At 46.6% G+C, this 22,333-nt stretch overlaps 1 protein-coding gene across 3 annotated transcripts in view; it reads right to left on the bottom strand.

Moving 5' to 3' along the window:
• SAMD11 (sterile alpha motif domain containing 11) overlaps positions 1-22,333 on the bottom strand; it is a 123,983-nt gene that overhangs the window by 84,345 nt on the left and 17,305 nt on the right. For all 3 annotated transcript variants that reach the window (XM_074161807.1, XM_074161806.1, XM_074161808.1), the window contains one exon: positions 1,026-1,204. In XM_074161807.1, coding sequence (XP_074017908.1) covers positions 1,026-1,204 — 179 coding nt within the window. The remainder of the gene's footprint in view (positions 1-1,025; positions 1,205-22,333) is intronic.

Here is a 22,333-nt window from a genome sequence, read left to right as displayed (position 1 = left end):
AAAAGCAATTACATGCCTTCGGTTTCCACTCCTCTGTTTTTATAGGGCTTGTCTCAGAATCTGAGTGATTTTATGCATCAGAGGAAGATGACAATCAAGATGAGCTGCAACGATATGCAAGGGAGGCTGAGACACAGCGCCTTTAGGTATTTATTTGCCTGTAGTTACATGTCTTCTAAACATCTTATTTTTGCAGAGGGATGAGAGAACCCAAAATTTTGCAGCTGAATATTATGGCCGCTGAGACTATACGTGAGAACCCAGGTGACGGTTACCAGAATGTAACTCAAGCCAATCCCTTCTCTTCCTTCAACCCTGCATGATTCCAGGATGTATGTATAAGATGTATGTACCAAGAAAGACACGACCAAAATATGTAAGTACCGGGATAAGACCCAGAATCTGAGTGACTCTTTGCCTACTGCAACTCCATTACTTCTACGTTTAGACTACACAGGTACTCAGGATCAGTGAGACACGGCAATGCTCTTTGATACTTGTAATCAAGAACATATAACAGCCACTACTGCTGCTACCTCCTTCCCAAACTTTGCTCCCCAACATTGAATTATCCAGTTTACATTGCATCAGCATTTGGGGACAACTGAAAGCAAAAAGCAGGACTTTGGGCCCATACACCCCTGCATATTTTCAGACAGCTACGTAAAAGGCCCACAGATGACTTTTTGGTCATGCAATGTGTCGGTCTCACCAGGCACAAAGACACAGAATCCTGGGCAAAGCGGGAAATACAACTTACAGTCTGCAAATACAGATGCCTTTAGTGCAAACACAAGGCCCACGGTGCAAAACACAGAGCCTTACTCGCCCCAAACAGGAGTGAGTGAGTAAAGAGGACCCAACAACTCTCTCTTAGCTGAATGTCACATCTGTATTTTAATTTCAGGCCCTGGAGGTGACTCCACTGGGCAGCCTGGGTAGTACTGGCCCACAAAGGCTGGTCACCTGCTGCCCAGTTTTCTCTGTCTTTGCCCTCACAATGCACCCCCCTGGCAGGAAAGTACCTTCTTTTCATGATACTGATATGGAGATCCTCCTCCTGCTTTACTTCAGGGTGTTGACCATTGCTCTTATCGCTCTCTTCGCTGTCGTCACTATGCGAGAAAATTGAGGTCAGCTCTTTCTTCGGGATCCTGGTTGGAGGTAAAGGGATCGTCCTCTTCTCTGCCAGGCGACCCCGGTTCTGAATGGAATTAGTTGGAATGGGAAAGGGCAGGAGGAAAAGAGAAGAAAACAAGAATTTGGTTAGGAACCCAGCACCAAGCAGCTCCTCCCAAACGGCTGCGCTGCGAAGGCAATGCTGTTAGTCACGGCCGGTCTCAGACTGGTATGTTGGGTGGGCAAAGGATATGTTCACTTTGCAAAAGACTATTCAGCAGAGGTGTATCTGTATCTAGTTCTTCCAGTTCTAATATTCAAGTCATGCACTCCCAACCCCTCCCCACCTCTTCATTTCTAGCTCACGTCTCATCCACACCAACAAGAAAGGAAGATGGCAGCACAATTCGGCCCCAATCTCTCTCTCCAGGGTACTTCCTACCAAATGTTGCACATTAACATAGCAGAATAGGTTAAATTAAACCTTTACCAGTAGCCCTGGGAAGGCATGATCCAAATAATCCAGAATACTTTTGACTGCAAAAGGGAAACTGCCTATGCCAGCCAGCAGCAGGTCTGACCCTCACACCAGTGAACAGTCGTCATCAATTTAAACTTGAATTACTGAGGGTACTTTTCACCGTTCCTTTGCGTGTTCAGATGAATCCAGAAGGTCTTGCCTTGTGCAGACTTTCCCTAGGTGGTCCTGGCAGCACACCTCCCTCAACAACTCCCTCTGACAAGACACAAATAAACAGGAGGAAAACTCCCAGGAGGGAAAAGCTGCTTTTTCACTCCGTATGCATTTGTGTACAGAACCCAGCGCAACACGACCCTGCTCCCAACCTCCTCTCCTCTGCAAGTAGTGAGGACGTATTACACATTACTCTGCCTCTGCACCCTTTGTGCCACAAGAAGCTATGAGCCTAGTGCCGCCTAAACTGGAGTGTGTTGGGGTTTTAGCTCTCACTGGGATAGAGGATGTGTTTAGCACTTGGGGTGTTCAGCTCGATCTGTGATTGACCAAGACTGAGAGCCATAATACGAGCACTTAGAGTGGAAGATGTACATTGGAAACCCGGGGAGACTATAATGTCATTCCCCCTCTCCCCCTGAATTTAAAATTTTAACCAACAAAGTGATGAAACTGGGAAGGGAACCACATGGAGGGGAAGTGAAGCACAGTTTCATGCACATTGTTTGTAGAGGTATGCAGGCGTAATTCCTTCAATAGGAAAAGCCGTAGAAAAGAAACATGTTTTTAGCAAGGACTGGAACAAAAGGAAGAAAGGTGTGTGAAACTGGCTGAGTAAGCGCAGAGTAACATTTGACTCATAACAGTTTCTCTGAAGCATCAACTCCAAGTTTCCAAATAAACCTGGCAAAACGAAAACACCCTGGGAAAGCCAGTCGGGCTCTCTGCAGGGGAGAATGGAGCAAGACTAAGTGATAGAAGAGCCCATGTTTTTTTAATTAAACAAATTAGGAACTTTCCACAAATACAAAACAAAAACTTCTTGTTTACCTCTGTCAATAAATTCCAGTCATGGTCATTAAGGGGAGCCCTAATTGCTGTGATAATTAGCTAAATCCATCTGGAAGGCATCACCCCAAGGAGGCACATGAGCTTTCCGAGCTTTCCCATTCCGATGTAGTTCCAAGCCAAGAACACAGCTGTCTGTGAACAGCAGACACCCAAGGGAGGGAAAAGCAGTGGGCCAAACTGGCTTAAAAATGGGAAAACACGTGTACAGAGGGAAAAAGACACGCACTTTTTTCTTGAGAGACACGTGAAGAAGAAAAACGCACCCCTGGAACAGCAACAAGGTGAATCCCTGACTATCCCGAGTACAAAACTTGGATCAACTGCAACAGACTTCGTGGTGAGTCCAAATGCTCAGACGCAGGAGATATAACACGATAGAAATTGCGCATCTCCTACCCTTAAATACTTTGTGTATAAGATGCATTTTCACCCCTGCTCCTTTCCTGCTCCAGTGCATACAGAGAATGTGGGCAGAGCCTGAACTCCAGCCTGCACGGTGTCAAGGACAGTAGGGAAAAGAAGAGGAGAGAAAGGGAAAAGCGAGGGGAAGGGAAGGAAAGGAAAAGCAAGGAGGGCAGTATTTGCGCCAGATTTGTCATGCTGAAAAGCAGGACTTGATATCAGCATGAGCTTTATCATGCCAAAGCTTTATATATTTTTCTGAAGTTGCAATTTATCATAACAATTAAAGGGAGAGGGGAGGGAGGGAGTGCAAATTTCTGCTTCAAAATAATTGCAATTCACTCTCTGCTGTGACTTCACAGGCTAAAGAGAACGGCACTGATCAGATACTAAAAATCATTTTATGGCCATTATGGTACCTTCGAGCAGTTACCAGGTCTCAGTGACTGCCCAGGGACTCATCAGCTCTAACAAGAGCGAGAGTGCAGCAAACAGGGAGGCACTAAACCTGGAGATACAGCCCACCAGACCAGGAATGCAGGTTCTCCCTTTCCCCTGCTCCTCAGAACACCCATTCTTTGCCTTTCTCTGAATTGTACCCTTACACCTAAAGCTGCTACACCTGTATATAAACATGCACACATACGTGCCTATATATGTAATATAAAAATATGTATATACATACCTATATAGATATCACCTCACACACAGAGAGCTTCTTTCCTTAAAAGACGAATGAACTGACATGAATGGAAAAGAGAGTCTGCATCTGCAGCAACCTCTGTCCCAGATGACCTGTCCTACTTTTGTTCTGACCAGGGGCCAGACAAGGACAACATCGGAACCGGAGCCACAGTGGTCCCAGCGCCCTTGGGCACACCTGCATTCCATCACTAGCAATGCTTTTTTTAAAGTTGTGTTTACTTTGTATTTTTGCCATTAGGTTTGAAGCATTTTCTTTCTTTATTTATTTATTACATTTCTCCATCCCCAGAAAATTAAAATAGACCGAACCAATCAATTTTGCCTTTTATGTTCATCTGTAGTCAGTTTTGAATCAATTGCACTTTCTTAATCTGTTTAGAGGCATTCACCAGTAGATACGCATTACTTTTAAATTAAGCACAAAAGTAGCCAGAAGCCTGGTCCAGAACCTGCTACAATCAATTGTCTTTCCATTGACTTCAAAGGGCACTGGTCCAAGCTGCAAATAAAAAACCACTGATTTGTGAGAAGCCCTCCATCCAAGGAATCTTTCCTGTGACTCTGGCTTTTGCTAAAATCCTCTGCCAGTTGTACAAACAGCTACAGGACAGGGATGTACCTATATCGAGATACCTACAGCTACTCAAGATGCAGGGTTACCAACTCTCACTTGGCCCGCAGTGGCGGGTGGTGAAGAACGCACTCAGCAGAGCAGTGTTATGTGCAAGAATACACCCAGAGACTGCAGTCCTATCGCTATATATGGGGAGGTACATTAGGATTTATAGATATTTGATGTAAGCCTCATAATCCCACATTAAAAAAAGCTTGTATTTGTGTGAAAGCGGCATTGCAGAGTGATCTCATACATTAATGGGATGCTGGTGCTGAACCATGAACCCTGTAAGAAGGTTTGAATATTTTAAAAAGAAAACAGCCGCCCAATTTGTTGATATTCATTGGGATGTCTGATGCTTGGGAAAACAACCCGATCAATAGTCACCTATGGCCAGAGAGCCAGGCCTCTTGGGACTCCAGCTCCCCCCTCTTAAATAACTCCATTTTTACACAGCTAAAGAAAAAGGGGAAGGTGTGCTTTGCCAGCTGCCTTGTTTAAACTAGTGGGACTGTTTTGGCCATTAGGTCAGAAGGAGCATATTCTATAGCTGCAGAGCCAACAGCTGCCACTACAGGTGCAGCACTCCCAGCGAAAAATATGAAGTATACGTCGTGGTAAATATGTCTTATAGCTCAGCCCAGCGAAGCCAGGTTGCCTGTCTGGCAGCTCCCTGCCCCAGGCAGCATGGATAGAAGGTGCTCTAAGGGACAGATTATATCCCGAGAGCAGGGGGAATGTGGGATCCCCACTGAGGACCAGCTCTCAGCATGTACATGGGTGAAATACAGCCAGCCAAAACAGGTATGTGCTCTCCCCTGCCTCCAATGCACCCTCCAACAACCGCTTAGGTGCCCAAGGGGAGTCTAAGATGTTTGCTCTCAGGCCAAACGCTGACTCGGCTCAGAGGAAACATCTTCAGATGTTGCACCTTCCTTTCATCACACGAGGATTTCCCCCACCCCTTGGACAGAGGGTCAGGGGGTGGAGAACAGAATATCACTTATTACCCTCTCCTTAATTAGTGTAACTAGAAAGTAAAACATTTCCGCAATTCTCCGAAGCTTTTACAAGGGTGAGTGTTGAGGGCACTGCAGAACTGCCTCACGTATTAAGACTCCCTTCCCTTTATACATCGTTAAAGGTTAATTTTGTGGGTTATGATACCAGCTAACGAAGCCCAGCTGGAGTTGGAGTCAATAACCCTCTATATCCCCAGACCCGCTCAGCTCCCCACCCAGCCCTTCCTGTGTCAGCCCAGCCCTCAGTCACTCACCATTTCACCCTCCCAGGGTCTTTTGACACCATTAATTGCTTTCGTTGCCTCTCAAAGTATTGTCTGGGTGGGGGGTTGCTTTGTTTTTAAAAATCACAGACAGGAATATTTCCTTTCCCCAGGAAAAATCAAATGGGTACCAACACACAATTTAAAGTTACCGATTACCCAAGTCTAGAGAGGCAACAAGTGAAAAAAACCCCAACAACTTGGGAACGGCAGTAGGTTACCTGGGTGGAGAAGCCTGGAAGCCTGATCGCTCTGTCATGAAAGCAAGGGACCATCAGAAAGATGGAAAAGAGAACAGTGGGGATATTTCTTCCCTTCCAGAGAGCGGGGAGGGGGGGGGAAATTCCGCTCTGTGTGGCTAACCAAGGTCAGTGGAGTTACAAAATAAAATCCTTCCCCCCTCTATCCATCCAACCCCCTCATAGCTCTCCCCTGGAGCCGTGTTCTCCCAGCCAAGAATACCAAAATCCGAGCTGTTGCCCAAGAACCCCGGGAGAGCCGGCAGATGGAAGGACGGGCGGAGAGCATGGGACTTGGGGGAGAGACAGGAAGGGAGGGTTAGGAAAGGTTTCCTGGCCTGGGAGCTACTGCAACAAGGTCAAAACAGCTGAATGCCCTGGTGTGACATTCAAAGTCAGGCAGAAAAAGGAAAGATTCCTCACATAGAGAGTCCCTGGTGAGCATTTAATTGATCCCAGCAATGGAAAGGCCTCTGCTATGAGAGCTGCAAGGCAAAAAGCTCCATGGAAAAAAAAAACGCACATGAAAGCAAAGCTTTTGCCAGTCCACATTAACTGCCAGCCAAACTCCGGACATCTGATCCCATCGGGAATTGACCCAAGAAGACGAGCAGGTGCAGTCCCCACGGACACCGCTTCTTCAGCATCCAAATCAGCACCAGGAAAAAAAAAAAAAAAAAAGGCAGAGAAATGCAAATGCACAAAGGGTTTGCACACTGATAAAAATATCAAAGCTGTTTTGCAAGATGATTCACGTGCCTGTGATTCAGCTCTCAAAAATAATTTCTATCGGATAAAAAACCCAACCCCGCCAAAGCAACAGCACACGCATTCTTTCTGTATACGTAGATCTGGGAAATACAGGGAGCAGAGAGGGAATGCTGGGGGGAGGTTTGTGCGCTGCCAACGCTGGGAGCTGAAGAATGCTAAATCTTTTCCATATGTGAAGGAAATCCTCAAGCCCAGACAGCATTTTCTCTCTTTTTTTACTGATAATAAAGATAGGCAAAAGGAAAGGAGGAGGTTCTGAGAGCCTGGAATATTTTTCTTTTACTTTTTCAAATAATAAACCTGGTCAAATGGCTTTAATTAGGGAAATTACACAGCAACGGAGCCCACACATCCCCCTGTAGGAAAACTGACAGAGTTTGCATCTACCTTCAGCTGTGATTAGTGTAAACACCTAAGAAAGGGTCAGTTGCCTTCCAAGATAATCCTCCACCCTCCCCTGAGCCTTTATTAGTTGTTCTAGGCTGATGGTGCTACCAGGCCAACTGTTTCAGTAGCAAATCTGGTCCAGGAGCAGTCCCGCTGCCCTGTGTTTACCAGCTTCTCCCTCAAAAGGGAGGTCAGAGCCAGGAGAAGCTGCCCAGCCCCTCGTCTCACCTCCTGCTCCAGTGTTCAGTAATGAACAAATGAATAAAACAACAGTCGGCAACCGGCCGCTGCATCTATTTTTCTGCCTCCCTGTCAGCTGCAGTCCAGCCCTTTATTATTTATCATCTCTTTCCAGTGACAGCGATGTTACACTGGAAGTTCTTCCAGCGCAGGAAGGATGGCCCAAAGTACAGAGGGAGCAGATGGGAACAGGCAGCGATGGTCACGCAAAAAATTAAGGCACTACAGACCATGAAAATTCTTCCAGGTTTCAGAGACTGTGTCACACTTCAGCAGCGTCTCCTGGAAGGGGTTTACAAGTTCTGGCAATGACTAGAGGCAACTGAGGAGAGAATTCGGCAGAGCCAGAGAGGTCTAAGAGCTGGAGCCAGGGGACAACAGATTCTGGGAATAACTGGACCCAGCAGGCTCTCTAGGTCTACACTTGATGATTCCTCATTAACAGTTTTGAGTTGTCATCAGCTGGTTTATACAGAAGCTATCAATTACAGATCAGACAGTCCAGGCCCATTTTTAGGCTAACTTATCTTTTGAGAGAGAGGGAAGATGTATCAAAGAAGAGAATTACTCTTAACCACAATTTCCCTGTGTGATCCTAGGCCACTCACTTGACCCCACTGGGCTCGGTCTCCCTGCTATAAAAAGCCATCAGTAACGTTTTCTCTCACTTTCTCTCCCTCCTACCTGTTTCTCTACACTGTTTATATTGTAAGCTCTTCGGAGCAGAGGATGAACTGTTGAGTCTGAGGCTGTGCACAGAAACAGGGCCGTAGGTACTACTATAATTGGAGAAAATATGTATGTTTTAAACCAAAAGAAAGTTACAGAAAAGGGAAGCTGCAGCTCTTCCCATCAATATTAACAATTTTTTATTTTCTGAAGCCCTAAAGAAACAGATGAACACGATCCATGAACAGAAGGGAACATTTCCCAATTATTACCTCTGAGTGAGTTATAAAGCCTAAAGGATAATTTGTTAATAGAGTGAGAGCTATGCTTTTCTGGAAAAGCCAACTGGAATTTCCAGTCTTTGAAGGGAGGTAACTCTAAGACAGAAAAATCTATCAGTCCTTTGGAACTACCTGTTTTCTAAAACCCTTTGGAAGAAGGCTGAGAAGTGGCCTAGTCTTTGTTTTCTGTGTCTGTTCCACATCAAATACCTTTGTCCGTTTCAGTCTGAGGTTGCAAAGAAGGAAGCAGAGACGTGAAGCCAGGTCCTCAGGCAATCTAAGTCAGTATTAATGGAGCAGAAGTCAACCAACACCAGTTGAGGATGTGGTACACTGATGCTATCTCCTAAATAAAAGCAAAACTTAACATATTTTTCTCTTTTTTTCTTTCCTTTCCTGCTCCTCCTCTCTGGTAAAGAGACAAGGAGCAAAAGGGCATGGATGCTTTCAGACATTTTCGCTTCTTTTCTCGCACCTCACTGCTGTACCTTTCAAGTGACGGAAAGACAAGAGAACAAAATAACTGTCCGTCGTTCCCCCAGGTATTAATGTTTCACTCCAAAGTTTCATTACACCAGGTCCAAGAGAACACAGCCTTTCCCAGCAAGTCTGAAATATTTCATCAAGAGGAATTTCACTGGGTTTTATACTTTTATTCTGCTCTGGAGACATATGCTTAAAGCATTTCTTTGAGATCCTTGAGATTTCCAAGAGTGGCTTACAGTCTGCTCAGCCAAAAGAAGAGAGACCCAGGCTTTGTTCAAGTCCTACAAGAATGAGGACCAGCCACGGTAGCTTTTCATTGGGTAGAGAGCAATTTCTGCCTCACGTTCTGCTTTGAGCTTTTTTTTTCCTTTTTTGATAAGTCTTCACTGTCATAAAGAACAACTTTCACACAGATCAAAGAGAAACGTTAAACAGTTCCTCCCCAAATGTATGTTGTTGCTGTAATAGAAACCAAAACAGGCTTTATCTAAACAGTTCAGTGTGTTTTACAAAGTTCAATAATTATCATCGTCACTTAATGGGACAGGCAGACCTGGATTTGTTGAGAGTCAGTTCCTCCTTTTCTTCAGGCATCCATACGGAAGAAGATTTTGCTGCTGCTGTGGTTATTGAGAGCTACAGCTGGTTCTTTTGGAAAAATCAGGTCCAACACCATCCTAAAAGCTGGGCTTCCAAAATATTGAAGTGCCCCATGATCAATGATGACTTGGAAAACATAAGCTCCAAAGGGCATCAGTGGAACTCGGATGTCAGTCCGGTGTCAGTCCCTAATCCCAGCCATACTCACCTCAAACACTCCGTGTTAGACTGACCCAGGAAAGGCCTCCTGTCCCTCCCCACGGCTGGACCATTCTTGTCATGGCCAGAACGAGATAGGAACTCACCAGAGTGCAATTTTTCTCAGCTTTAAAAAAAAAAAAATTATTTCCCAGCAGTTTCCCTCAAAACTGAAGCAACCAAACTGCCGAGAGCAGAGACAGCAGCTGCTGCACACAGCGGAGATGGAGTAACCAGAGCTTTGCGTTACATCCTAGTATTCCCCAGGGAGGCTGGTGCCAAAAATCAGCCACATCTGTCTTCGTGACAGGACCACCCAGCAGCACAGCACATCCTCCCTGGATGGCAGACATCCCTCTTCAAGAACCTTCAGCTCAAGCCTTCAGTTAACACCTGCACAGACATCATTCGGGCTGGTTAAGATATAAAAAGATCCACATGCTGAGTGTTTAAAGTCCCATCCCAGCACCGAAGAGGAGATCAGACAAATCTGAGGAGGGAGCTGCCACGTTCTGAGTGAGCAACAGCCAGGTCTGCCCACAAAGTTTCCTTGGAATGACTCAACCCTCCCGCCAGCCAAGCAAACTTTGAAAATCCAAAGCAAACAAGAAAACTACAAATATTAATTAAGGCATTGCTTCCACTGTCGCAAAAAACCGCCCGGTGTTTAAGCAGACATCGTCCTCTCAAACTATCAATACCAAAACAAAACAGGGAAAGGTGCCGCTCGTTCACAGATGTGGCAGGACGGGCAGAGTTTGTCTGAACAGAACATACTCTGCAGTGTCACTCAAGGCTTTGAAAGGACCCTTTTTTACACATCAAAAGCTCTGACACCTGCTGCACGCACAAGAGCAAAGCCACAGCCTCCCTGGAGCCCCATCCCTACCGCAGAGAGCCAAAAGCCAGTGAGATCTGGGCCAACGAGCCTGTCTGTCATCTGCTGCTGTGACACTGCCCTCCTGCAATACTTTTCATTTGGAAAGCACAACGTGTTTGATAAGCTTTTGTTATTTAAGGGCTTTTAACACATCTGGGAGGGTGGTGAGGAGCAGTAGGTCCATTTCAGAGTGGTGCCAAGCGTGAAGAAGACATGTAAACTGATGAACTAAGCCATACAGCGAGGCCACTGCAGAGCCAGGAGCGGTGCGCTGTGCTTCCAAAGCCCAAGGGACAATACAGTCACATCCAGTGGGGAAAAGGAGCTCTGTGGACCCTTTCCAACCATCACAGGAACTGGACTACAATACCTTAGCAATACCTTCTAGTGCTACCATCATAAATTCATCCTTTCAAGTAAAAAAAGAGCTGCAGTACAAGTTGTCCTCTCTCCCTCCCAGTCTCGGTGCCACCACACGTGCTCAGACTGGACGAAGCACAAAGGATCTGGGTGAGATGATTGGAAGGGACTGACTGACAAATTGATCCTCAGCTTTTTTAACCTGACCAGCGTTAAGTGACAAAGAGCCGTTCCGGCACAGAGTACCGGTCACCAGACTTGGGTGTCACTGTTCACAAACAATCAGTTCTGCACTAAGGCTGCGAACGGCATTTACCACTGACGTGAGACTCACAGAACCAACCTTAAAGTCACTTTGGGGTGATTTGGGGGTTTTACTCCACACGCACAGCCTGCACAATGGAAATGACTTGCCCGAGATTTGCTGGGTAGATGACAAAACGAGGGACAACTGAGAAGAGTTGTGTGTCTGTCACTCCCTGCTCCTACTGCAAAATCAAAGTGCCTCCAGCCTCACCACTTCTCAGTTTGTCACCCCCTTCAAGAGAGCTCCTTCCTTGCTATCACACACTGTAGTGGCACCGTTACCTCCTTCCACCACCCTCTGTGATATAAAACCAAGAAAAAGACCATTTCCCCCTCTCCTCCTTTCACTGGTACCCCTCCTTTAACTGGCTGCACAACCCAAGGTACACTTTTCTGAAGTTTTATTCATTTTCTGAGCTTTGTCTCCCTTCCCCACATCCCTCCCACCCCCAAACCACCACAGATTACCTATGAAAACCGCTGCTTCCATTTCCGCTTCATGATTTGCCTGCCACACCTGGGGGATTTCCCAGCAAATTGTATTACTTTATTTGGTCAATTGGCCTACAAATTGATTTTCCTGTACAAATAATGAACATTTATGGTTATTTTCCCCATAGACTGCTTTATTTTCCATGTAACAAAGACTGATTTCCTGCAGTTTTTGAGACCCGAGCGTATGATCTGCAGTTACTGTGACCCCTGGTTGATGGATGGCAAGGACTCGAAGCACAACAGGAGGGTTTGGGGTTTTTTTTTTCCCCTTATGCTCTAAAAGTACGGCTGACAGAGATGACAGCTGGAAGTAAACATCAGTATCGGAACAAGCAATTCTACAACAGCTTTACTATGGGAATAAATTGTGTTGTTTTAAAGGAGATTCAGTTCTGGGACTGGACAGCCAGAAGGCCAAGCCAAAGCAGAAGAAGCCACCAGGGGGACCGAGGGCAGAGCATCCTGGGGTGGCAGGAGGCTGGAAGCCACCGCAGATGCTTTTTCTGTCCATGAGCACGTTCAGGTGCCCAAAGCTTTTTGAAATGGCAGCCCCTGCTCATTGCAATCTTTGGGGACACTCTACAAGGACTTTCTTTAATCTTAATCACGTTATTGTGGAGGGGGAGGAAGGAGGAGCCAGGGAAGAAGGGTTTCCAGAAAAGCAACTGGGAGTGAGGTGGCCTGGCGTGATCTGTGGGAGGGAGCAGAGGTGTCGTTCTGCGCTCACCCCCCAGAGACGCAGAGACAGAGCACGAGCTCCACAACACATTTCATTGCCACTAATGAGAAAACGACTTTTGAGACAGAGCCTCCAGCAAGTTTTGAAGGTCACTCCCGCAGGTGTGGAAATGAATTGGGCTAGATCAGGGTCCAAACCTAAGTTATTCTACTTAGACCACAGCGGATTATTTGTGTGCATGGGGGGTTAATAGCCTCAGGGCTGTGATGTGTGTGTATGTTTAATTTAATACCTGGTGATGGCTGAGGCTGCCAGGGACAAAGGCCTCTGAGCCTGAGCACTGCGGAGAAGCAAAGACAGGGAGGTTTCTCAGGTGAATCTGAGAGCGAGGGTGGACACAGAAGAGAAAGTCAATTATCTGGAGTAAGTCCCAACTGCCTGCAATTCTCCATCCCCAGTCCTCTAGGGGTGGGTTTGGCCCATGAAGTCTGACTTCAAATCCAATAAAAAATTAACTGAATTTGAACAACTACTAGACATGCCTCCTTAGAGTTTTAATACGTGCTCCTCAGCTGCAGCTCAGAGTGGAATTAATGAAAGGAAAGCGAGTCTGAGAGTATCAGGTATGAGGCTAAAAGCGTGCCAAGCTCCTGCTTAGCTGCTTCGACTCAGGGGAATCCCTCCCTTCTTCTTGGCGCTGCTGAGGACTGACATGTCCTCAGTCCATCAAAATGCTGCATGGCTGAGAGCACCAGGAAGAGGTATGCCATGACCGAGGATGATGCTCATCCTTAACAAAAGCTACTTGGTGCAAAGATGCATCTCCCACAACCTACCAGTACAGTGTGCAGATGTTTGACTCCGTGGTCTACTTTTATGGGCTTCACAGTAACTGCTACACAGCAGCCACCAGTGCACTTCTGAAGGTCCACCTCAACAGGGAAGTCAGTGCTACAAGATCAAGTTCCTCTCATACCCAGCTCAGAAACCAGATTACACGGGCTGATTAACTGTGCCAGGAGAGAGGGAACCTAATCCAGAGACGGTAGAGCGAGCTTCCTACCCTGGTGCTTCGTATGAAAACATGGGGTGTCAGACAGATGACTTGCTGTGGGCATCACAACAGCTCTGGCAAGGACAACAAAAAGGAACTGATTATCAGCTTCACAAGGTGCAGTCCCCAAACCACAATGTGAAACCCACTCTTCTCACTCAAAAGACATGATGCACAGACATTAAACTCCAACTCCAGCATACCAGTAACAGCACTTCGCAGGTCCATAGCCTTTCACTTCAAAAAGGGCACGCAATTCTTGCTATGAAGTATTTTTCCATCATCGTCTAGGCAAGTGAGACCAAGGGAAAGTAGGATGGGACAACTTGCTCATCGTCACACAGTACAATGGTAGAGGATCCAAGACTGGAACAGAATGGTCCTGTCTCCAAATCTGGTGCTCCCACCACCCAGTAACCAGTGCAACCCTGAAAAGGAAACCTACCTCAGATCTACTTGTGAGCAACTGAAGGATGAGCTGATACTGCTGCTTTCCAGTGAGTACGCAATGGAAGCAGGGACTGTTTGGAGCTTGTATGTTATTAAGGAGTGTTGGGAGTTGTATGTTTTGAAGATAAACACAAAGAGAATACAAAAAAAAAAAAACCACCAAAACCCAAGAGAGGTAAATAATTCATCAAAAGAACAAAAAACAAGAAGCCGTAAGGAAAAAAAAAAAAAAAAGAAATACCAAAGGGAAGGGTTTTCTGAGCAGGGGAAAAAAACTTCATCTCTCATGGGAGTGAAAACCACAACCAAAATTAATTGGAACAAAATGGGGAGGGGGGAAGGGCCCACATGTTTTTAAAGGTGAAACATTTTGTCTGGAAAGTGGTATCTCCCCTCTCAGGCATTTAAGCATTTTCCTGAGGTGGGAAACAGCCTGGCACTAAGCTGCTGATGGAGACAGCACGGTCTTATGTGGCTTCCAGCAACACTTCAGCCACGGACACAGACTCCAAGGGAGTCGCAGGGGGAAACAAACCCACTCACACACCCAGCGCTTCTTCTGAAGCAAGTCTAGTCCTTTCTTTCACCCAAAGCCACCAAATCATGCAACAGTCTAAAGTACATAAAGCTGTGTTAACACAACTTGCCCGTAACTATTTGTAAGGTTTTCTTCAGTTTGTTAAACAAAGAATTACTCCAGAAAAGGGTCTGTATTTGGAAGCTTTTGCAACTGACATTCGCTGCTTTAAAACACAGTACATGGGTAAAAAATCTAAACTAAAAACCACACACTCTTTAGTGCATACACTTTTGCTTTCTCTCGCATGAGGATACCTCCCCAGGCTGTGGCTCCTTCCCATCACGTGAATGATGCTGAGCTGTGCCTGGAAAGTACCTGGACGGGATACCCTACACTCAGCCTTCTGAAGGAGGGGAAATTTATGACTCAATAGGTGGCACTCTTCCTTCTTGAATAAATGTACTTGGGTATAATTTGCCGTCAGAGGTGCTGGAGAGCAAATTTAAGGTCCTGCCTTATTATTTACTTGGTGATTTTCTGGGCCTGTTAAAATAAAAATCCCAGCCAAATACAAGCTTTACCAATTACACTCTGCCAATCCTAATTCCCCCCCTGCAGTTCCAAGAAGACACAGACTTCTCTGCGGTCGCGTGATCCTCTTGTGCGCTCTTAAGAAGCTCTGTTTTACCCAACAAGCATCTGCACTTGAGGAGTCTGTGAAAGCGAAAGTGAAATCCCACCCTAGGCGTGTTTCCATCCCATCTTCCTCCTGCAGAAATCACCCGTTCCAATTAACAGCTTTGGTCTTTGCTGCAGACACCCAGGGTTTCAAAGTGTGGCAAGAAATGGTGCATACTGCTCCTCGTAAGGCTGCTGTGGAGGAAACCTGCTGGAGACCCTGTCTGCTGTTCAAGGGTAAGTCTATCTACAGGAGCTTCTCCTTATCATTAGCCAAATTCATCAAACAAAAAAAGACATAATGTTTTGTGCCCCAGAGCGACAGAGAACTTGTTTTCTAAACCTGTTTAAGGGCTCTCCGTAGGGAATTAGTCATGGAGGTGAGTAATAGCTACGATTTGACAAAGCCTTGCAGAGTGAGTAGTCATTTGACAGGTTACCAGGAGCACGGAGCAGCTGCTATATTTAGGTGCCATCAGCACACCCTTGTCTTCACACATTTCTCCGTGTGTCCAGAAGGCGTGGGAGGGGAAGCAGTTAAAAGCCAGTCCCTTCCCCACCTTTCCCAGGGAGGGGGTAAGGAATGAGGGGATTCTCTTCTCCCACTCAAGTTTAAAGCCATTTAAATCCTGAAAGCAGACCTGACTTCTGCTCTCCATGATCACCACCTCCAGAGGCAGAAAGGGTCAATTCCATTCTAGTCTAAAAAACAAGACAAAGATACAGACCAGATCTTACTCCAGATCTTCTGCCTGTGCAGACCTTGCCTCAGAGAGTAGCTGAGATAACGCAGAAAACCTGGAAAGCTTAGCCACTGGTTTTCAACTGCTTATTTTCACTGACAGACTGGACCCTTGCAGACTGAACTTAAATTTCCTGATAACAGGCTTCCTTTCCCTGATTATTTCCCAGAAACTCTCGGAGTCCATGCACCAGCGAGGACCAACAGACCCAAGGATGAAAAAGAGTGGTCTAGGCTGTGACGGTGACTTTTCAAAGCTGAGCTCAGAAGAGAGAGCCAAGCAACAGCTGGGGCAGCGGCCAGCCTCCAGATCTGAAGCAGACCCCTGCTCCTGCTCGGTTCTCACCACCTCAACGGATCAGGAAGGACATAGCGAGGTCAGGGACCTTGGATGTCACTACATGCCAGCTCCATATGACAGCCGCAGTGGGACTGAAGATGTCCCGCAATGGCATGACACAGTGCACACTGACATTACGCCAAGGGAGGTCTAGGATGGATATTAGGAAAAATTTCTTCACTGAAAGGGTTATCAAGCATTGGAACAGGCTGCCAGGGAAGTGGTGGAATCGCCATCCCTGGAGGTATTTAAAAACCGGGCAGACATGGTGCTGAAGAACGTGGGTTAGTGGTGGTTTTGTCAGAGTTAGGTTGATAGTTGGACTCGATGATCTGAAGGTCCCTTCCAACCTCAAGGACTCTATGATTCCAGGATTAGCTGGCCCTGCTCTACTTACAGGAGTAAGGCAGAGACACATCAAGCATTCGTTCATGCTCCCCTTTCCCCTCAGTGTCTCTCTCCCACCAATTCCTAAAGCCATCTGAAAACCATCTCCCCAGCACCCTACCAGGTCCCTGGGCTTTCAGCCGTGTATAAAGAGAAGCAAACCAAGAGGCAGCCTCCCTCCCAGCTACCTGCCTCGCCTGGGGGCCTTTCCTTTCCCCCGCCAGCAGCCCCAGGATTCAGGCAGTTGGATGAGATGAGTCACCTTCCCCGTCTGGTCTCTCCCAGGGCAGTCTGTGGGGGTGGAAGGGTTGGGGCTCATTGCAGGAATTTCCACAGAACCCTTTCCTATCCGCACCCCGCTACGAGCAACCAGTGAAGAAGACAACAGCAAACAGCAACACTCACCAAGGAAAGGGCGAGAAACGAGGGGGACAGAGATGAAGGGAAGAGAACGAGCAGGGATGCAGGGCCCAGCTGCAGCCTATCTACTGTACTGGGATGGTACTGGTACGGGGAGCCCTAATGCAAACACAACTCAACAACAGCCTTGCCAGGGAAAGCCCCTACGTAAGGAGAGGAATGTAGTCCCTTTCAGATGGATTTAAACTATTTCTCTGGATTTCCCTCCCTTCAGCTCAAAAGAAGAGCAGAATACAAATGTCAAAGTACAGCAGAGCATCACTTGAACTCCACAATGTACCCTCTGCACAGGCAAAAACAAAACAAAAATAAAACCCAGCACAAATACAAATTCTGACAGATACTACACATAGAAACAGCCGAAATAAGACCTAATCAGGTCAGGGCCAAAATCTTACACCCATTGGTTCTGGAGACACAAGATCAGGTCTGAGAGACAGCTCTTGAGAACTAAATGCCCAAATAAAAATAAATACGGATCAGATGGACAGATCCCTCCAGACATTTCAAAAGGCTCGGCAGAGTCTCCCTCTGCGCTGTATTCGGGCAGGGGAGCCACCCGCAAACAGAGAAAGGTAAAAGTGAGGCAACAGCAGGCACTCCAACAGGCAGAGCTCTGGGTTTGTTTAGACACTGGATGCCAGCTGGACCTCTAGAATAAACATCCCCTCTGAAATCACTTTTAAAGTTGGGAGGGTAAAAGGCAGGCAAGGAATAGTATTTAAAAATACAAATTAAATTAATAATAATTGTGGATTCTTCAGCAAAGACTGCAAAGTGGAATTTAGGTGGAAAGAAATTCTGACCCCTTGGGAGGGCACTCATTGTTCACTGATTCCTGCAGCCTCCCGAGGTGTTATTTACTGAGCCCAGGAGGTCAGCTGGAACAGGGATAAGGGGAAGGAGATTAGAAGAGCTCCACCTCCCCTGGAGGAGGGATACCACACAAGAGCGCCTTATTTTCAGGCAGATCTGTTGTGCTGGCACCACTGTTGCTGCCTTTCTGACCTTGGAACCACTAGAAAATTAGTGAATATGCCTTTTAAATCAGGAACATGCAGCATGAGCTCTCACCTGTTATCTCCTCCTCAGAGTCACCCTCTAGTTTTTATTCCTATTTTCCCTCACCTGCCAATCTGCAGCTAGAGCACAGCTTACTTTTTCTTGAAAATAAAGTTATATTCTGTCTTCTCGCAAGGAAGCAAAGCACAAGAAGACCAAAAAGTATTGGTAACTGCTCTGGGCTGTCCAGTGGGCTGCTGTCCTTTCACCTGCAGGGAAAACAGCGTACAGGTGGCAGGGAACCAGGACAAGGAGGTAGGAGATAGCTCTCCTGTTTGTCACACATCCTTGGATTCTCCAGGACCTGCACTGAACTCTGTGTCTTCTGGCTCATTTCCAGCTGATCTTGTCCAATCAAACACGGAATGCTCTATCTAATTCTGGCTGAAACTCAAATGCCTCATTAGTTTTCAGGAGATGTCTCCCAGTCTGCTATAAATTGTACCCCACCTCTCTTGCCCACTAGCCCATCTACTGGTTTCTTTCCTCGATGTTGCCAGACAGGGGCTTTTTTCAGCCCCTTTTACACAGGGACACATCATCCTTATCACTGCAGTGACCAACATACAGAGAGCAAGAGCTCACAGGTATCTTTACCGCTGCAGCACATACTCCTGTCTAGATCATTATTATGTGTTCTTTGGCTGCAACAAGAGCCAGGAGTCCCCAAACATAACTCCATGGTCCTAGGTGCTGTATAAACAGAACAAAGGAACGCACCTGACCCCAAGATCTCTGCTGTTTAAATAAAGACAACACTTGTAAAAATATTTGACAGCTTCTTAACCTCATATTTCCCTGGCATTTTCCCTTCTTGCTAATTTTATTGCAAATACAAGAGTGGATATTTCAGACAGTGAAACAATTTCTTCTGATGCATGCTTGCAACTGCTTTGTTATTTCCTTCTGGATTTTAGTCAGCCTTTCTCGCACCGCAAAGAGATATAGATGTATTTTTTAAACTAATTACTCAGAACAGCCACGTCACCTCACGTAGCAGAAAGGGGCTACACTTGACCTTTAGTCAACAGGAAGGGAGCTCCCACTGCACTCTGCGGCAGCAGCTCTCTGCAGCCTATTAAGAGGTAATTCAGCAGTAACAAGGGAGAGAGAATTCTCTCAAATACATTTCAGGCTGCTTTGGTCAAGAGTGCTTCATCCGGGTTGGGTAAATGCTCTCACTGCGCCTTTTGGCTTCCACCTATAACAACTTGACTTTTTGCATATGCAAAACTTTGAAAAGGGCTGTAAATTCCTATGGGGTATGTGGGCCAGACGTGCCAAAAAATAACAACCAATATAATGTTGTTTCTATAATTCTACTGATAACCATGGTCTGGGGGACAGGGGTGACGGGCTGGGGAGAAAGGCCAAGAGAAACCAGAAGCCAACACACACACTCTGCATCAAGCTCCCCCTGCCCTCCAAGTCCCCAGCAGATCCTCAGACTGTTTCTTAGCAGTTCTTTGCTGACGGTAAGGCTGAAACTGGGGAAAGCTGAGACACATTAATGCACATTCCCTTCCCAACCTTGTGGGTATCCCAGCGGGAGTTAACACAGCATTAACTCCCGCACGCTCCCCTTTATGGCTTTTAGTACACAGCAAGAAGGAAAGGTCTCTTTAGGGCTCCCTGTAGAAAGTGCCACTACAGCAGCTCACAAAGAGGGGGGACTGCAAGCAGAGGTTCTGCCATGGTAGTCGGTGCAATTTTCTGCAGCCTGTTAACCCCAGAAGGCTTCAGTTAGAGGGCATCATATGGTTTCAGCTCCTGAGGTTTTTTTCTCACCCGATTTTCCATCTGGAATGACAAGCACACAGGGCAGATAAGCCACTTGTTTGGCCAAGGTCACGGAGCCAGTTGGGACTCCATGCAGCTGAGGGCCTTTGCTCTTGCTGCTAAGTCAGAGCTTCACCAGCCACAGCTCCTTCCTCAATCCACCAGTGACTTTTTTAGTGGCAACTTCTGAGACTCACAAATCACCGCTCCACAAAGGGTCTAATCCTGTGGCCCTGGCAACCACATCAGCGTGTAAAGCCAAATCCTAGTGAAATGTGGAGAGTCAGTGCCAAAAGCTGGCTGAGAATGAGAGCAAGCTGCCCTCAGCACCTCACCCCTCAGACGGTACACACTGCGCTCCCTTCTGTGTCCAGGCATAAACCTGGGTTGCAAAACCTCCGGGACAGGGGCTGTGTAATTCAGTGATGCTGTTTGTACAGCACCTATGACAGCAAGACTGTGATCCACGTTAAGGATTCCCAAAGCTCTCCTCCTGTAATGTGAACTTGCAGTTCATGCACCTGCAAGCACATTACTATGAGCTCAGCTCCCTGTCCTCCCCATGTTTTATCCTGGAATTAGACTGAAGAGGTTTACGGTGCTGGAAGAGACCTGGTTAGGAAAAAGATGGAGTGATGAGTTCAAGAGGGAGGGATAATCTAGAAAGGGAGTTCTGAATTTCTGACTGTGTTTTTAATTAATTGCATGGCACTTACGAGCCCATGACAGGTGTTCTATAAATCTAAAATAATTAAATAAAATAAGCATAAGCTAAATAACAGTTTTGTATGTGCCGTGCATATTTAAATATGCAAATCCTAAGTGTGATATTAATAAAATGTATCGAAGTTCACATTGATATAAACCAGATTTATTGTGCTATATATAGTAGAGCTGGGCCTTACAGCATCACAGAGGTGGCAAAAGCAACAAAAAACTAATCTGTTTGTAGGCAAGCAGCCATATTCACATTTGATGGGTTCACATAGACCAGCCCAAAAAACTGAAAAGCTAGCCTTATTTCCTCATTTTCAAAGATCTGTGATGAGCAACTACTGCTGGGTTTCTGCATCCGACATCCACAGATCCTTCTCTCCACACCCGACATGACGGACTCTTCCAGGCAGCCTTCACCCCAGCACAGCACACCCCATTTCCCTCACGCTCATTTACAAACCATTTAAGCCTCCAACCAGCCCTAAACTGCTCTAATTTATGTCACAGGAAAAAAAAATGCTCTCAACTACCATGAAAGAGATATATAAAAGAAAGTATCTTCCTTCTCCACCTTCTCCTTCCATTGAGCTCTGTACCGAGTGCCGCTCAGCTGAACTCCGTGGATGCAATTTCTAATAAACAAGTTGTTCCAATTATGCAAATTCCAAACTCCAGGAGAGATGAGGGCATCAGTGAAAGTAGAAAAGGGGAAGCTGCTTACATTTACCTCAGTATCTACAGCCAAACCCAGCCTGGTGACCGCCGAGGAGGCGTCCAGTGCCCTCTGTTGTGGTGGGTCGATGGTGACTCGGGCCCTTTTGACCAGCCTGTCAAATCCCGCCAACACGCTGCCACAGCAGGGCCTCGGCCTCTCTTTTTTGGCCAAATCTTAGCTGATAGGTAAAGATTTAGCGAGCCGTGGAGCACCCCTTCTGCTCCCCAGGAATAACGCCTGCTGGCCAGGGAAGCAGAGGAGGCAGTTTTGGGGCTGACCCCAGAGAGGTCCGGGGATAAACAGGGCTCTACTGACAGGGGCTGGAGCCTGAGGGGCTGAGCGCCATTTCCAGCTCTCTTCCTGGATGATGACAAGGGGTCATTTCCTCTCATCAAGCCCCGCTTTCTCCCTCACCTCTTCCATTTTTAAAACAGGGTTTTCCATATTGAGGGAAAATCATGCAGCACCCAATATTGGTCACTTTCTGGCAATAACAAAGCAGCCCTCCTTCAAAAGCACAGCCTGGGTAACACCAGGTAACAAGAGCAGCCAAAAAAAGCCCCAAGAAACACACACACAAATGCCAGCACGTCCCAGAGTACTCTGTGGAGCAGACTGAGGGATGTCACATATCTTTTTCAGCTCTAATTACCAGGATTCTCTGATCAAGGTAGAATTATTTACTGATCAAGGATATTATTGATTCTAACCCGTCGGCCTACTGGGATCAGTCTGAACGACACAGTAGACCCCGACAGATTAAACGCTGTCAGAACATTCTAGGGAAGCTTTGAGGAAAAGATTCTCTTCCCGTTGCTGCCTCAGCATATGTCAGGTTTCACAGCTCGCAGGATATCAAGATGTTTCACGCCCGGCAAGGCTAACGGCACAGCATCTCGGCGCGAACCGACGGCGGGGATGTTTCTCCGTACAGATGAATATGAGTCTCGGGAAGAGGAAGGTGGACGAGAGAGTATCTCCAAATGTCTATTCCAGTAAGCAGTGGAGAGTTCCAGGTGTATCACATCTCCACCTCTTCTCCTGCGTGTATAACCCGGTACCGACATCTCTCCAAGCTCATTTAACGCAAACACGGAAGGAAGGTAGATTTGGTTGTTTAAGGAGTTGCAAGCTTTGACAGAACACACCACGAACACTCCTTTAGATAAGTCAAATACCACCTCGCTTCGTAATCTGGCGGCCAG

This window comes from Numenius arquata, chromosome 20 (genome assembly GCF_964106895.1).
Source record: "Numenius arquata chromosome 20, bNumArq3.hap1.1, whole genome shotgun sequence".
Classification (NCBI taxonomy): domain Eukaryota; kingdom Metazoa; phylum Chordata; class Aves; order Charadriiformes; family Scolopacidae; genus Numenius; species Numenius arquata.
This window is presented reverse-complemented; position numbering and strand designations above follow the sequence as displayed.